Raw genomic sequence first — 15,742 nt, forward strand, 5'->3', positions numbered from 1 at the left:
CTCCCTCCGAGGAATCGTCAGAGTGTTCCAGGCCGAGACCATGATGAAGATCACCTGTGTTTGTGCTGCCCCATTATGGGTCCATGAGGGTGAAGCCAGCAGGCCTGTCAGGAGGATGTGAGGGTACTTGGGGGGCCGGGGCAGCGGTGGGCCGCAGGGGCCTGCCAGGGTCAGCTGCAGTGGGCGCAGGCTAGCAGCGGAGGCCTGGGGCCCGCTGGACGAGGCTGAGGCCCAAGCAGGGGATGGTGCAGTCACAAGCGAGCAGGGGGCCTAGGGGGTGGGAGGTCATTTGTGTGGGGGGCACATGAATGTCACAATCATGTGAGATGTGCACATGGTTATGTGTCAGCAGTGGTGGGTGTGACCTGGGGTCCCGGGAAGGGGGTGCACAGGGTCGGGGGTTTAGGACTGGGGTTGGGCAGTGACAGGGAGGATCCGGTGCTGTGTCCTCTGTGCTCGGACCTGAGGCCCCAGGAGACACCAGGATTCATGGTGGAGGCTCGTGAAATGGGGCAGCACCTCCTGCATGGGCACAGGGTCTGTGGGTCGGGCCAGGGCGTGGCGGGCAGGTGCCGGGGACAGTGCTTCCCGGGAAGCACATCAGCGCGCGGATGTTCCTGGACTTCCAGGGAACACAGTCACCGGTTGTCAGGACCGCGTCAGAACACCTTGACACTCCCCGGGCTTCTGACCGGCCGTGGCTCCGTGCACCCGAGTCCCTGGGACACTCGTGCCCTACAGTCAGAGGCCAGCCCAGCAGCGGGGCCACATGACCCATAACTTCAGTGACTCCTTGCTGTCCCGGCAATTCAGTAAAAAAAAAAAAAAAACTGAGAAATGATGTCTCTTCTCATAGTTTGAGTTGTGAGGCCTTTTCAGAGCTGTTGACAGGAGTCTAAGCTCTTAATTAGGGGCTACGTCCTTAATTTCGTCAATTGACAGTTACTGGGATTTAGGAATAGGAAAACGAGTGTGGAGGGCAGGGTTGATGAAGCAGCCGGTCCAAACTCGCTATGTGCTAATTTCTGCTATTTTTAAGCTCAGATAAATGTTCTGTAAAATTAAGTGAAATGGCCTCTCTTAGGAGAATGGAAACGCCTGCAACTTTTCTCGGTCACTTTTCCTTCAAAATGGGTGTTGTCATTTTGTCCCAAGCATGCGTGGGTTGGGTTTCCTGGCCGGAGGCCCACGCCCAGTGCGGCCCCAGGATGTTCAGAAATGGGGTGTTTGACCCTTCCAGAGGCTGGAAGGCAGGGTGACGTGTGGGGTTTCGTTTTCTAGATCCCAAAGACCCCATCAGCACCCCATGAGCCTGGAGCCACTTTTCCAGATCAGGTGTCTTCTGAGCCGACCTTCTGTGGGAGGGCCCGGCATGAGCACCTGAGATGCTGGCTGCCAGATGGGGACAGATGCAGGGCACAGTGTTGAGGAGGCATCTGCCAGGCTTGGCCTCTGTTGGCGGCAGGAGCATGAAGGAAGTTTCTGGGAGTTTGAGCAGAGAGAGTGATGGTGCCCGAGGCCCTGCTGCTCCAGCTGGGCCAGCCCTGCAGCCCCTCCTCTCACCTGTCCTTGTCAGGGGACGGCACCGCTGGTTTCTGTGGTTTGACACCTGGGTTCTGAGCCTCCAGTGTCCTGGCAGCTGCTGGCTGGCTGTCCCACCAAATGGCCATCTCCTGCACCCTGGTCCTCCTAGGGGGTGCCCATGGGAAGCGGGATTCGGGACTGGAAAGGGTCATCCGGCAAGAATTAGGGAACAATCCAGGGGCCAGGTGAGTGCATGTGGATGGGCCCCTCCCCGTCCCTGGTCGTGCTCAGGGACAGTGGCTCCAGCCTACCTGTGTCCCTGTCCCTCACAGTGTGAGCCTGGGCTGAGCCGTCCATGCGGTAGTTCGGGGCCGCGTGCACTCAGCCCCATGGGGCACAGTGAGCTGGGCAGGTGCAGCAGGGGGGTGAGCAGGAGGTGCTTTGGCTGGGACAAGTCCCTGGGGCCGTTCTTAACCCCTGCGCCCATGGGGGTCACCTGCTGGGTTTGGACAGCACCCAGGTGTCATTGGGGGCTGCTCAGCACACAGGTCACCAGGAGGCACTGCTGAGGATGTTTGCTCTGGGCATCCCACCACTGTGGGTGTGGGTTTGTCAGTGGCTACTTGCGGAGGTCCTGAGCAGCAGGTTCACCTGTGCGTGCACCCATCACAGCCACCTACCCCCTCCTTCCCTGACCTGGGATCCAGCGCTAGAAAGTGGCTCATGCACTTACTGACGCTGAGAGGCCAGACGGTCTGCGTCCGTAGGCTGGGGCCTCGGGGGTGTCCAGGAGCTAGGGAGCTGCTGGTTCATCTCCTGTCTGAGGGTGACAAGGATGCTGAGGTGGCCTGGCTCCTGCCGTGGGGTGGAGCCCTCCTTCCTCCACCTTTGGGGGTGTGTGGGCGCTCAGGGGACTGCATGGTGCCCTCACACTGCAGGGGTCATCGCTTCTGGAAGCAGCTCGGATGCACCGCCCGTCGGGGCAGCCTGTGGCCAGTCAAGGACACAGCTGGACATATCACCTCGCTGGCGTGATATCATACGGGGGGGCGGGCGTTTCCAGCTGGAGGGCGCACAGGGCTGTGGCGGCTGTGGTCACCCTGAGAATGCCTCTGAGGGTGTCGAGGAGAAACGGTGTCATCCTGTGAGTCTGCCGTTCACGGGCATTTCCACACGAGGACGGCTCCCTGAGATGCGTCACGAGCCAGCTCTGCTGAGTGTGTGGACGTGGCCACCTGGGCCCCTGGCCCTCGCTTCAGAGAACAGTCCCCTCAGGGTGGAACGCGGCCTGCGCCCGGCGCCTCAGAAGTGGGGTGGGCTACCCCGCAGCTCCCACGGTGCCTGGCCCTCCACTGGAAATGTTGCTCCTTGGTTTGGGGATGCGCGGAGTGCGCCCAGGCTTCCGGAGTGGGCGGCCCTGGGGCCTCCGCGGCTCCAGGTGTGTGGTGGCCTCCTCGCCCAAGTCCGCTGTGCAGCTTTGCTTGGAGTTGTGGCCTCTGCTGGGTGGCAGGTGCCGCTGCTGTGATGTCAGCAGAGTATCGACGAGCACGGCCTGGGGATCCTGACCTCTACGTGGCTTGGCCGCGTGGCACCTGCACCTCCGTGCTGCCTGTGAGAGCTCTGCCACTGACTTTGGGGTTTCCCTTGTTCCCCTAAAATCTCAGGCACAACCTCGTACTCTGTGGGACGTTTGCTCTATGGTGTGGGGAACAGCTTTTTTTTTTTTTTTTTTAAAGACTTTTATTTATTCATGAGAAACACATAGAGAGAGAGACAGGCGCAGACAGAGGCAGGGGGAGAAGCAGGCTCCACGCAGGGAGCCCGATGTGGGACTCGATCCCAGATCTCCAGGATCACACCCTGGGCTGAAGGCGGCGCTAAACCGCTGAGCCCCCCAGGCTGCCCTGGGGAACAGCTTTGTTTGCTGATGTTTGGATCGAGCAGTCGCGTACAGGGGTGTGAAAGTTTGTGCAGATGTGGTCCTTCGCCTGTTCCCATCATGGCCACGGTGGGATCACAGCGTGGGGAAGAGCTGCGGGGTTCCTGTCCCATGCAGGCAGCCCCCCACACGCGTGTGTTTCCCCGTGTCCTGTCACCCTGGCCGCCGGCCTGCAGCTCGCTCTGCTCACGCACCCTGAGCTGCGTCTGCCGCCACCACAGTGAAGCCTTTGCTTCGAAAGGAGCACGCGGTGCACCGTGGTGGTTTTAATGCCATGGCTGTGAAGGGGACCTGTTCATTCTGTCCGGGAAGTTGATTTTTAATTTTTTATTGACATCTATCTTTTTGTTACACAGAATAGAGTGTAGAATCAGAAACCCTTCAAATGGTGAGTCTCCAGGAGTTCTTGTGTGTTTGCAGAGCACCTCATAGGTCATGCTTCAACCCAAAGGGACGCGCATCTGGCGTGCGGGAGATTTGGACCGTGAAGCCGTCCCGAGTCTGTGCACATCATGCACTTCCTGCCCGCTGCGTGGAGCCTCATCAGGCCGTGTCGGGAGGACGGACGGGTCCAGGGGAGCCTGGGGGTGGGCACCGACTCAGCCAGCCACCCCGCACCCTGAGCTGGCAGGCGGGGCCTCGGCACCAGGGCGTCTTCACTCTATGCCGAAGCCTTTTCTGTCCCGCTGGAAATGCCAGCGTTTCATGTGAAGTGGGTGTGGGAGGCGCTACCTCTCCGTCCCTCCCCTCCTGCTGCACACCATGTGCTCATTCCCCCATGTTTGGGTAAATCAGTGCTTAGTACTTTTTTCTTTTCTTTTTAACAAAAAATCTTTTTTTTTTTTTTGTTTTACATTTAAAAATTTTAAATTCCATTTGCCAACATATAGTAGAACATCCGGTGCTCATCCCATCACAGCGCTCACTACTTACATCACACTCAGTTTGTAGCCTCCTTTGCCTTTTTATTTGGTGACTTATTTTATTTATTGTTAATTGCCATTAAAAAATAATAAGCAGGATTAGTCTTTCCTGACTTCACCCTATTTATCTCTCTCCTCTGTGCTTCTCCCCCCACCCCCACCCCAGAGGCCATGGCAGGGCACCATCTCAGGACCTGTCCACCTGAGTGCTACCACCCACCCACCCCCCCCGCCGCCCCCTAGGCCCTTTGAGTCTGCGGCAGCCGAGAGCTCCAGCAGCTCTCCTCCCAGGACCGGGGTCATGCTGTGTCTTGCTCGGCTGATATGATGGCATCTTCTCTTTCTGTCCCAGAATTTCTGAAACACTGTTCCTGCATTTTCCAGCATCCAGAATTTAGTGTTGTGATTGAGTCTGGGACCGCCCTTGTGTTCTACGTGTTCAGGATGACGTAGGCTGGTCGCTGTGTGTGGACTGTGCCAGGTGCTCAGCAGGCCCACTGGGGCTGGAATTGGGTCCTTCTGAATGTTTGCGTGACCCTGTTCCTGTCTCAGGCCCTTGTCTCTGGGGCGCTCCCACTGGCTAGGTGGCATGCCCCCCACGACGAACAGGTGATTCTTCTCTCCTTTTTTTAAAAAATGTTTTTTTTTTCCCCCTAACTCTTTATGTATTTTTTCTGTATATTCTGGGATACTTCTTGAATTTCTTTTTCAACTGTTTTTAAAGAGTTTTATTTCCCTTTTGTTTTAATTTCCAAAAACTGTGTTTCTTATTATATAAATTTCCCTTTTATAAGCAGAGTGTCCTATTTTGGGGTCACAGGCAAAACCTCTCCTGTCTTTCTGTGATATTATCACTTTGAAAATGTTGTTTCTGATAATGTTTCCGTTCCCTCTCATCTTGTTGGTCCCTCTCAAAGTGTGGGGGTCTCTTCAAGCGAATGAGCACCCTCAGCTGTGAGTCTTCACAAAGGGTCAGACATTAAGCATTAATATTATTAAAAATAAATAATGACATTATTAATTATTTAATTTTTACAAATTTATTTTTTATTGCTGTTCAATTTGCCACATATTAGAATAATACCCAGTGCTCATCCCATCAAGTGCCCCCCTCAGTGCCCATCACCCAGCCACCCCATCCCCCTGCCCACCTCCCCTTCCACTACCCTTAGCTCGTTACCCAGAGTTAGGAGTCTCTCATGTTCTGTCTCCCTCTCTGATATTTCCCACTCGTTTTTTCCTTCTTTCCCCTTTATTCCCTTTCACTATTTTTTATATTCCCCAAATGAATGAGACCATAATTTAAATGCAATTTACCAACATTTAGTCTGACACCCAGCTAAGCATTCATGCGGAGTGTATGTTTGATGGGTAGACAGGGCTTGTTGGCTGGTGGAGTTTCTGCAGCGAGACCGCGTGGCAAGCCAGTTCTAACTGGAAGGCCTGTGTCAACAGGAGGCGTGTCCTCTTGGCCTGTTTTGTTTCTCAGAGGAGGGTGTCTGGGTGCCCTGCTTGGGGAGGGCGAGGGCAGGGGCAGCTGACTGCCCAGCTGTCCAGGTGCGAGCTTTGTGACGAGCTTCCCTGTGTCCAGCCTCGGTGCACTGTCCCCCTGGCTTGGTCCCAGGCTGTGGGGAAGGGGCCTGGCACAGCCCGCCCACAGCCGCCCCACACCTGCCCTGGACCCGCCAGACCTCTGACCTGTGCCGAGGCCCCACAGCAGCTGTCTTTGGAGATGGTCGGATCCTAAATTTGTGTCTGGGCCAAGGAAGGCCCGTTTCTGCTCCTCCTCTGTCAAACGTACGTTGAAGACTTTTTCATAGGCGCTCCTCACACGTTCTGTCCTTTTGGGTGAGTCTACGTCGCCGCTCTGCCAACAGAAACCCACGACTCACCGTGTGCATCGCAGGGATGGATCTGTGGCCTGCATGGCCGTGTCTGCTTGAGGCTTTGGGGCCGCAGGTTTGCCAGCACGTTTTCCAGCCAGGGAGTGTCGAGGTCACACGGCAGCCTTGTGGGAGGGTGGGTTCTGTACGTCCGTGTGCCTCCTTGTTTAAAGGCACAAGGGACATTCATGGAAAATTTGGAACAGAAATCTTGTTGAGATATGATTGATACACAAGGACCTGCACCACTTGACACGTACGGTTTGAGGAGTTCAGCGGTACATGCCTGTCACCCTCATGGTCAAGGTCAGGGATGCATGCGTCACCTCCCCAAGCGTCCTTGTCCCTTCTCTCTGAGGCACGGGATTGCCGGCCGCGGGTGCTGTGTGCACAGGCTCTGGGGCTCCCCGGCCTGCGGCCAGCCGCTGTGTTCCCGGCCCCAGGTGGTGCTGAGGCACGCGAGGTGTGTGCGCCTCTCTGAGCTAGACGATGCTGCTTTGCCACTTTGTGACGCAGAGAGTCCCCCTTTGGGCCCGTGGGAATCTCTGACGTGCCACACCGAGTACGCTGAGGGTTGTGTGACTCGCTGCAGAGCAGAGATCCTGACTCTAGAGTCTCGGGCTCTGTCCTGTGCTACAACACCCGGGCTGTTGTGCGCACCAAAGACAGTGTGTTGTGCAGCCTGCGTCACCAGTGAGGGGGCATCCCAGTCTGTGAACACTTGGTCTTCAGGATGTGGGACCGTGTGCAAGGCTCACTGTAGCCTCAAACCCACCCAGACCCGCCCCTGTGCCCTTGACCCGACGTTGAGGTGAGGTGCAGCCGGCCTGGGTGGGTGCCTGCCGTGGGCCTGGGGCAAGGTAGGATGACCCTGAGCTGGGTGCTGTGGGAGGACCTGTGAGCTGGCAGCTGTGGGCTAAGGCCAGGAGGAGGGTGTGCGGCAGCCGCGTCCTAGCGCACGTGCTGTGGGCGTCGTGGCCGCGGCCCCTTGGGCCGGGCTCCTGGGAGGCTCGGGAGTCGGCTACTGTGTTTGGTGGGTCCCCCCGCCCCCCCCGCCCCCCTGCTGTGTGCGTGGTGCACTGCCCCCGGTGCTGGCCTGTGGGTACGGCCCCAGAACAGGCAGTCCTGTGGAGCCTGTGAGTCCGCAGGGCCGGAAGGCCAATTGTGTCCCTTCTGCTCCTTTGTGTGGACCCGTGGGGAGGACGGTGCCCTGTCAGTCCCGCTCCTCCACCCTCAGCTCGAAGTGGCCCAGCCTGCCCTGTGTGGTCCCTGTGGCCGCAGCAGGAGGACCCGGGAGGACTGGGAGTGGCTGCCGTGCTGAGCACTAATTGCCCGCCATTGACGTCTACAAGTCCTCATGTCCCCTGCTTGAGGGCATGTGACGGGCCACATGACTGGTTCTCAGGGACGCGGTGGCAGAGGGCAGGGGCGCTGCCTCGGTGGGACCTGTCCTGACAGGTGCTATGGGGGTGCTATGGGGGGTGGAGCCAGGGTGGCATCTGGGGCGGAGCTGGGTGCAGGGATCACCAGGCAGGGGCGGGCCACCTGCGTGGGAGTTGCTGCGGTTTTATAGAGCCACATGTGCTGACCTGTGCATTTGTCTACATCGTGGCTCCCAAGCTCTTTCTTCCCCATGACACAGACACCCCTGCTGCCCCGGTGGGGTGCTGTGATTGCCAGGGCATGACCGGGCCTCGGGAGAGGGTCTTCTTCTCCAGAAGGTGCCCGTGGAGCATGTGTCCCTGCCCAGCTGGGAACCCTCACGTTGGGCAGCACCCCCAGGCACCGCAGGCCTGTCCTGTGGTTCTGTACACTACCCGCAGTCCTGGGCACCAAGGGAGAGCTGCCCTGTCCAGAGAGTGCAGAGCCAGCCCGGGCCCCAGGCTCCGTGCCCGCCTCCCGCCCTTCCTGCTGCTGTGTTTACACATCACCTCATGTGCACCTCTAACCTGCGGGGCCCTCACTCTCCTGTTGAGTTCATGTCATCCGGATGACACCAGCAGCCAGAGCTGGGGGCCGGGTGGCACCGCATGTGGCAGATCCAGACTCCACGTGTGCTTCTTCTTGAAGACATGCATGAGGAATGGAGTCAGCTGTGGAGTTTGGAGCTCAGCTTGGCCCTGGGGAAGCCACTTACCTCCGTTCTGCACATTTCCGCACTAATTCCTCAGGACACTTAACCCAGAAGCAGTGTGTTTGATGATCTCACTCAGGAGACTGCGGTCCAGAGAGCAGTGCAGGGCCCCCCGGCTTCCCCTGGGGGTGGCCCAGGTGGTGGAGGCCCGGGAGGCTGTACGGTCAGGGGTGCACTGCAGGACGTGGTCTGATCTCACTGTGGTGACTCACACCCGCTGGCTCCACGTGGATCTCGTGATGTGCACGTGTTTACAACTTACGGGACCATTCCTTTCCTTTGAGGGACATGGTTTCTCAGGCCTGGTGTTAACTTGTAAGACTTTTTTGGAAATTGCTGTATTGGAAATATAAGTGTATCGGCCATGTAATGAGGAGGAATGAAGATCCATGAGCCCAGGTGTGTGTGTGCACATGTGTGTAACATGCATGTGTGCGTGACTGTGTATTTATTTCCTTTCTGGACCTTGAAAGCCAGGGGCTGGTGAGGGAGAGAATCGTGCCAGGATGATGCCGGGTTCAGACCTGGCTAATGATTAACCTCGATGCTGGGTGCAGGGTGGTGGAGTTAGGTGTTGACACTGTCCTGTGTCCTGTACAGGTTTCTTGCTTCGTTGGTCCCTGATTGTCCCACAGCTGTTGTTCTGTGTCCCAGCTAACTCATTGCACACGTAAGAGACATAGTTTTGAACTTTTAATTCCACATTTTGTATTTACTGCATTTGTATTTGATTATTGCTTTATTCTGCGTCTTTTATATTTGTTTAGAGTAGGAAATTGGTAATACTATTTTGTGTGCAATGGATTATACTTGGCCTGGGTAGGAATTATTCTTTCCTGGGTGTGGAGGGAGGGAAGATGGGGCAGGGGGCACGGAGGAGAGGCATGGAGGGACCGCTGGCCCCATCTGTCAGAATGGGCTGCATGCATGGCTGGACCACGAGTTGGTGGAGGGTGGCCGTGGGCTTGTGGCCCCATGCACTGCCCTCCTTCCTGAGGCAGGACCTCCTTGCCCCAGGGTACGGAATGCCTGCTCCCAGGCTGCGAGTTTTGGAGGAATGGTTGCAGTCACTTCGGTGCAGAATTCATGAAGGAAGCTCAGCTTTTAGTCTGATTGAGTTTAGGACACATAATCCCGAATCCCCACGGAGATCCCTTCATTGCAGATGCTTTCCATCTTTGCCGCTCCCTTGCGGCCCTGGATTTTCTGGGGAAAGCCATTCCCTGTTATTTTCACCTTCCCTTCACTTATCAAATAAGATACTTCCTTCATAATTTCTCCCAAACTGCTAATGTAAACACAGCTCTTTCTTCCCCGTGGCTCTCTGTGACTCATCCTCCATGAAAGCATCTCTCTCAGACCCTCTGAAGCAGACCCCCCCGCTCTACTGCCTCTGCGGTCCTCCACTTTCAGGCTCTAATTGCGTCTAATATTTTAAAAGCCATCACAAAAATTGGTGGGTCCATTTGCCTTATTGTAGGAGTCCCTTGAGTGCAGCTTTCAAGATGCTCCCAGGACCCATTAGGGGCGTACATAAAATAGAACTGCATTAGCATCCTGGAGCAGCATTAACAATGAGCACACCTACCTGATTAACCTTTCTGATGAAAAAATGTATGTCATCAAAAATTTTTCTGTATTGTTTAATTTGTGAGATCATTCTGGGCGTGATGACTCTGTGCCACACTAAATGGGCTTATTAGAAAAATACTTGCTGCAGTTAATGAAACACCTTCCTCAACCTGCACAATAACCAAATGTGTTTTATTTATATGTTTTGAAACAGGTTTTGCCTGGCATTCTGCAGAAGCATTGCTGTATCTTACCAGACAGGAATACAGGTAAATAGATTTTGTTCTCCTCTTTAGAGATGATAGGTTTTATGTTGGTGGGAAATTTGAGAAATACGATTGCATAGTTTAGACATCTTGTTTTTTTTAGCTGCTGTCTTAGAGAAAGATCGTATATTGACTGGAACAAGCATAGACCGGATTGTTGAGTTGCGCGGTGAGTTATAACGTGAGCTCAGAGATCTGTTTTCATTTGACAGAGTAAATAGATTTAGGTGATTGTTGTCTTCGATTATTTAAGGGAAACTGGTTGTCCTCTGCAGTTGAATATATGTGTATCAAGGTAGAATGATTTGTTGATTGTACTTCCTCCTGAGGAAGAGTGCCATTATTGGCTAGCAGGGAATGTGTTTGCAGTCTGTTTGCACTCGGGCTGTCCTTACAGTCAGCGTAGGAACAGGCCAGATGTGTGTCCTTAGAGTCTTGAGGGTCTCAATGGAAATACAGGAGATGGGCGTCTCACCGTGAGAGATGGTACATCGTGTGATTTCTCACAGATGTGAGTGGCTGGAGGTTGTATGAGGTGGCTTGCAGTACTTTTAAGGAAGCACGATGGAGGGGAAACCATCCTGAAAAGAAAGCTTTGGAGCTTTGTTGTGTTAAGGTTCAGAAACAAACAAATGTGAAGATCGTGTGGAACCTGTCCTGTGGGTCTTGGTTACTCTCCCCTAGGGGGTTTCTCGCTTAGGGCATTTTTTTCAAAGGAATAGCAGGTCCTGGGAAGGGGATACGGGGTGCTCTGTCTTTTCTGCCAGGGGCTAGTTCTGAGAATTGCTCCTTTCTGGGATCACGTGGTCTGTCTGCCTCCCAGGATACTTGTGTTGGGTATGAAACAGAGGTGTACAGACATTTCCTTATGTTTTCCAGCTTTAACAAAATGAACTATAATGGACATTGTCAGAGTCTGAAGAGTTGAACATGTTGGGATTTACTCTGCTTTTAATATAAATAGCATAGTAACTACCTAGTATGGTTACTGAATCTCATTCTTAAATGGTCAGTAAGTTATTATTTTATATTATGCATTCCAGTGTAAAACACCAAGTATTTTGGAGAAAAATGGGATCTTTATATTTTTACTTATGATCATGGACAGATTACATCACCAGCCCCATTGTTTTACCAAAAATAGTCTGTAGGATGTTCTCTGTTATCACCCATTCAAACTCTATTGGCTTTGAGCACACTTACAGGGAATTTTGTGGAGAGCATGATTACATATTTTTTGGGCCTCTTTGTATATTCTGGAAGTCTTGGTTAATATTGAAAATATATGAACAGGTCACATATGAAGAAACAAAGATTTCTGTAAACTGTGTCCATCAACAATAGTGATTATAACACAATTTAAAGAAGGAATGATGCGTTTATGTCTTCCAGGCAAGTCTCTGGTTCTGAGAAGCATCAAAATTAATAATAAAATTAATTAAAAATTAAATACCATTCTGTGGGAATCTAACTGGATTTTAAATGTTGAAATGAGTTTTCCGCATTTTAGACAGTTTCAAGTTAATATATTAAATACTGCCAAATTGAGAGGTTTTATTTACTTTCTGTAAGAATCCAAGTAATCAACCTTTAGAACCAAGATAGCCTCCTCCCAGTAGGACTTGAATATTGAGGACATTTGCTAGGCAATTTTCTTTAGAAGGTTTTTATATTATAGAAGTTGTTCTAGAAGACCCAAGGCTATGACAGTAGGCACGAGATGGAAAAGAATCATGTCAAATGAGAGGAAAGAAGAGTCTGTTGAAATGATAATTCAGGCAAAGTGTGAGTTCATTCAGAACTGAAGGATGTGCCAGTTCTGGTTTTTATCATGCCATGTGACCTAGTATGTCTGAAGTTGCTTAATTATTTAGAAAATGTTTGGAAATTTCTTTAGACTCAAATATAATGGTTATTGTTTTTACATTTTAATGACATAAACATTCCTTATGAACTTGAATGAACATTTTTTTTACTTAATGGTTATATTAGAAGCATTTTCACATTTTTTATCATAGACGGTGTTGGAATGGGTAAAGAGTTTCACTGTTGAGAGATGAAAAGTGTTCTGGCGATGGATGGTGGAGATGCTTGCGCAACACGTGTGTGGTGTCATTGAACTGTATGCTGAAAAATGGTTAAGATGGTAAATTTACATTGTGTTTTTTTACCACAATTAAAGACTGGGACAGCTTCGGGATGAGCTGTGGCTATCGTATTGTTTGCTTTTTCTTTTTAGTTATTTTTGAAGTGCTGTTTACTCCATTAGCCTGTGTTTGCCATAGCCGAGTGCCTGGGAGAAGATACACTCTTTTCAGGTGTTGTCACTGATACGGAACTAATGTACTTAGCAGAACTGGTGACCACCTATGATGAGTGACATCAGACCGTGCATCAGAAGTAGTCCTTCTCTGGGTCGGACATGATAAACATCATTTTCTCTTGGTATTTTGATTTCTTGTGATAGTTTTCGTTGAGGACACACAGAGCTGGAGTGATTTTTGTGTCCACCTCTGCAAACTGCCTTATTTTTCATGTTTTCGGGAACAGAGTATTGGGGAGGCAGTGCATGTTTGTCATGAAGGAGAAACATGTGTGCAACCACAAATTTCCACAAAGTTTTTACATTTTAAAGCCATTGACATCAGGCTTTGCTTCCAACCATTCTTCTCTTGTTTCGGGGACGCTGTTTGACCCTTCATCTTGCCTTCAGCTTGCCCCACCCTGGAGAGCCTGGCTGTTGAGTCTGCACACAGGATGAGCACCTGCTGCAAGGATGTGCTCAGGGAAGAATGGCTGATGTGTGGTGGGCCACACAAGTGGACAGTTGGCCTGTTAGCAGCTGTATTGGACTCAAATCCCATACCGGCCTTTATGAGAATTGCTGCTGAGGTGTCTCTGGGCCCCTCCCTCTCTCACCCCCGTTTTGGGGGCACTGCCTCTGGCCCACGTGTGGATGAAGGCAGGTTTTTCACTCAGTCTGCCTCCCTTCGTGGACACTGGCTCCCTGTGTCTAAACTCTGGTCTCTGGTGGGACCCCAGGACACCATGCAGTTACAATAGTCCAAAATGGTGCTCGTTCCTGTATGGTTTAGAAACTTTTTAAAGCAGTGACTTTTTCACGAACATTATTGTATTATGGTTGTCTATTTTCTGCACTAAAGTTAGCCCATGTTTGAGTTTTTTTTAAAAAAGATTTTATTTGTTTATTCATGAGAGACACAGAGAGAGAGGCAGAGACACAGGGGAGAAGCAGGCCCCATGCAGGGAGCCCGATGTGGGACTCGATCTCGGGTCTCCAGGATCACGCCTTGGGCTGAGGGCAGCACTAAACTGCTGAGCCACCCGGGCTGCCCCGTGTTTGAGATTTTATAGGCAGTTTCCACTGTGATGTTGGTGGGAGTAGGAAAGTTGGTTCTTGGCTGCATGTGACTCATGGCGTAAGCAGCTCATCATCTCTCTGTTGCTGTTCCGTGTCTGGTAACATTGGTGTAGTTTCTCTATGACCAAGGTGAGGTAACACATCGGTGGCAACCTCCCGTAAAAGATATAGACCATGGATGTATGTTTCCTGAGCAGTGAGAATTTGAGCAGTGGGGAGGTTGGGAAATACTTCATTCTTGGCTGCTCAGGCTTCCTGAACTTGATTATCAGCGGAGGTGCTTTATCACCATGCTGTTTGGGAAAGTTGTGGGCTTACCAGACTCTCCTGTATTCAGGCTACACCGTGGGCCAGGGGTCTGATCCCACACTTGCGGCCGCACAGCCTTTATCCCATGTCGGTCAGGAGACCGCCTGTTCCACTGCTAAGAATAATGAGTTTCAAGAATGGATTGATTTTGCAGTCAAGCAGCGGTACCACCTGTGCAAAGTTTGATATTAGCAACTGAACCAGGACGGAACACATGGTGGACTTTGATTGTTTGAGATGCGTTGCACCCCTACTTGATGGAATGAAAAATGTGAAATAATTTGTATATAAAATTTGGGGCAGCAAGATATTAAGTATTTTCCATACATTTTTGTGGAGCTGATTTCTCTGTGTTTGCAGACGTGTGCTGTGATTTCTACCGAGGGCAGAGGCATCATTGATTGTTGTTGCTGGGTCCCTGCCCGCAAGAGGCTGGTCAGTGATTGGCAGCACGAGCAAGGCCAGGAAGCCTTGGTGTCTGTGCTTCTAGTGCTCCCACCACTCGTTGCTGAGGGTCTAAGAGGAGTTCTCGGACCCCTGCCCCCTCGAGCTGGTGAGAGCTGGCTCTCCTGCACGGCTGTCACCGACTCCTGCCTTTGCGTCCTTCCCTGGGGTGTTCACCTGCGGAGTACAGTCATCGTGGGCTCTCCCTGTGGTGGCACATTGCTCAGTTTTGGGTCTCGGCTAAATAAAGTCTTGAAGTTTAATGTTTGTATTTAGTATCAAAAATCTGTAGAGGTCGAACAAATTTCATATCATTTCTATTTGGTTATAGAGTCTAAATGCCTGATTCTGTAAGGCTTTAGAAGCCCGTGGGGTGGTAGACTTAATTACACGTTATTGAATCCTCAGTGAGTACAGCTATTGAAATATGGACCCGACTGGGGCCGTTTGCAGTTGGAGTTCAAAGTGGCAGAGGGAGCATAGCTGTTGAAACAGCAGCAGAGATTATGTTTGGTCCGTCCCAGTCCCCTGTGTCTTCAGAGCTGAGGTTTTAACAAAGCTTTTGATCTCCTGATGGGCACATACAGGAAAATCAGTGAATGAGCTTGTGCTTTTCTGCAGCCCTGCCTCAGAGGACACGGTTCCACACCTGGGGGCGTAGGGAGGCTGGCAGTGCACGCGTGGGTAGGACTCCAGCTCATTAGTTTCACACCCAGTGGGCGTGATTCCTGAAGCTCTGCACATGGTCGCCGTGTCTCCCAGCGTTGGGTCTGAGCTCTGCAGTGACAGAGAACATGGCACCCTGTGTGTCTCTGGTGCTTGGGCCTTAAAAGGCTCTTCTGTGTTGCTTTTGGCCAGTCTTTCAACATCCCTGTGAGATGGGGAATGTCACCTCATCTTGCAGAAGAGGAAGTAGATCCAAAAGTATGTGTGACTTTCCATGTGGTCACAGGCTGGTAAATACTTGGCTGGGATGTGACTAGGTATGTTCACTCTAAGTCACTACATGACTCCACAGCGACCCTGAAGAGGTCCTTACTGGCTCAGGTGTGACTTTCCTACCAAATATGGTGCCAAAGAAGCCATATGGGCCAGGGGTGCCAGGGACAGGCCACCAGGGCGGCTCCTGGAGCTTCCGGACAAGGTGGGTCAGCACTCTGGATGGGCCCGTTGCCACAAAGCTATCCAGTTATGTGGGACGTTTACCCCCATGGGATGCTGAATGTGCTCAGCATGTCAGGTGAACAGCACTGGAACAGACGAGGTGAAGGCTGAGGTGCACTTCAGTCACAGAGCAGATGGCAGGTAAGTTTCTGTTACGCAGACACTGAAGTTAGTTATCAATCAAACCCTCCGAGGTGCGCGG

The 15,742-nt window shown here is 52.1% G+C and overlaps 1 protein-coding gene across 7 annotated transcripts in view; it reads left to right on the forward strand.

Annotated features, from left to right (window-relative positions):
- The window catches only part of DLGAP2 (DLG associated protein 2), a 693,430-nt gene that overhangs the window by 146,236 nt on the left and 531,452 nt on the right, over positions 1–15,742 (forward strand). For 5 of the 7 annotated variants that reach the window (XM_038585891.1, XM_038585894.1, XM_038585892.1 and 2 more), the window contains one exon: positions 10,190–10,244. In XM_038585891.1, coding sequence (XP_038441819.1) covers positions 10,190–10,244 — 55 coding nt within the window. Of the gene's footprint in view, positions 1–414; positions 538–10,189; positions 10,245–15,742 lie in introns of those variants that run through there. The other 2 variants (XM_038585888.1, XM_038585893.1) reach the window with 1 other exon arrangement.

The sequence above is a fragment of the Canis lupus genome, chromosome 37 (assembly GCF_011100685.1).
Source record: "Canis lupus familiaris isolate Mischka breed German Shepherd chromosome 37, alternate assembly UU_Cfam_GSD_1.0, whole genome shotgun sequence".
NCBI classification, from domain to species: Eukaryota; Metazoa; Chordata; class Mammalia; order Carnivora; family Canidae; genus Canis; species Canis lupus.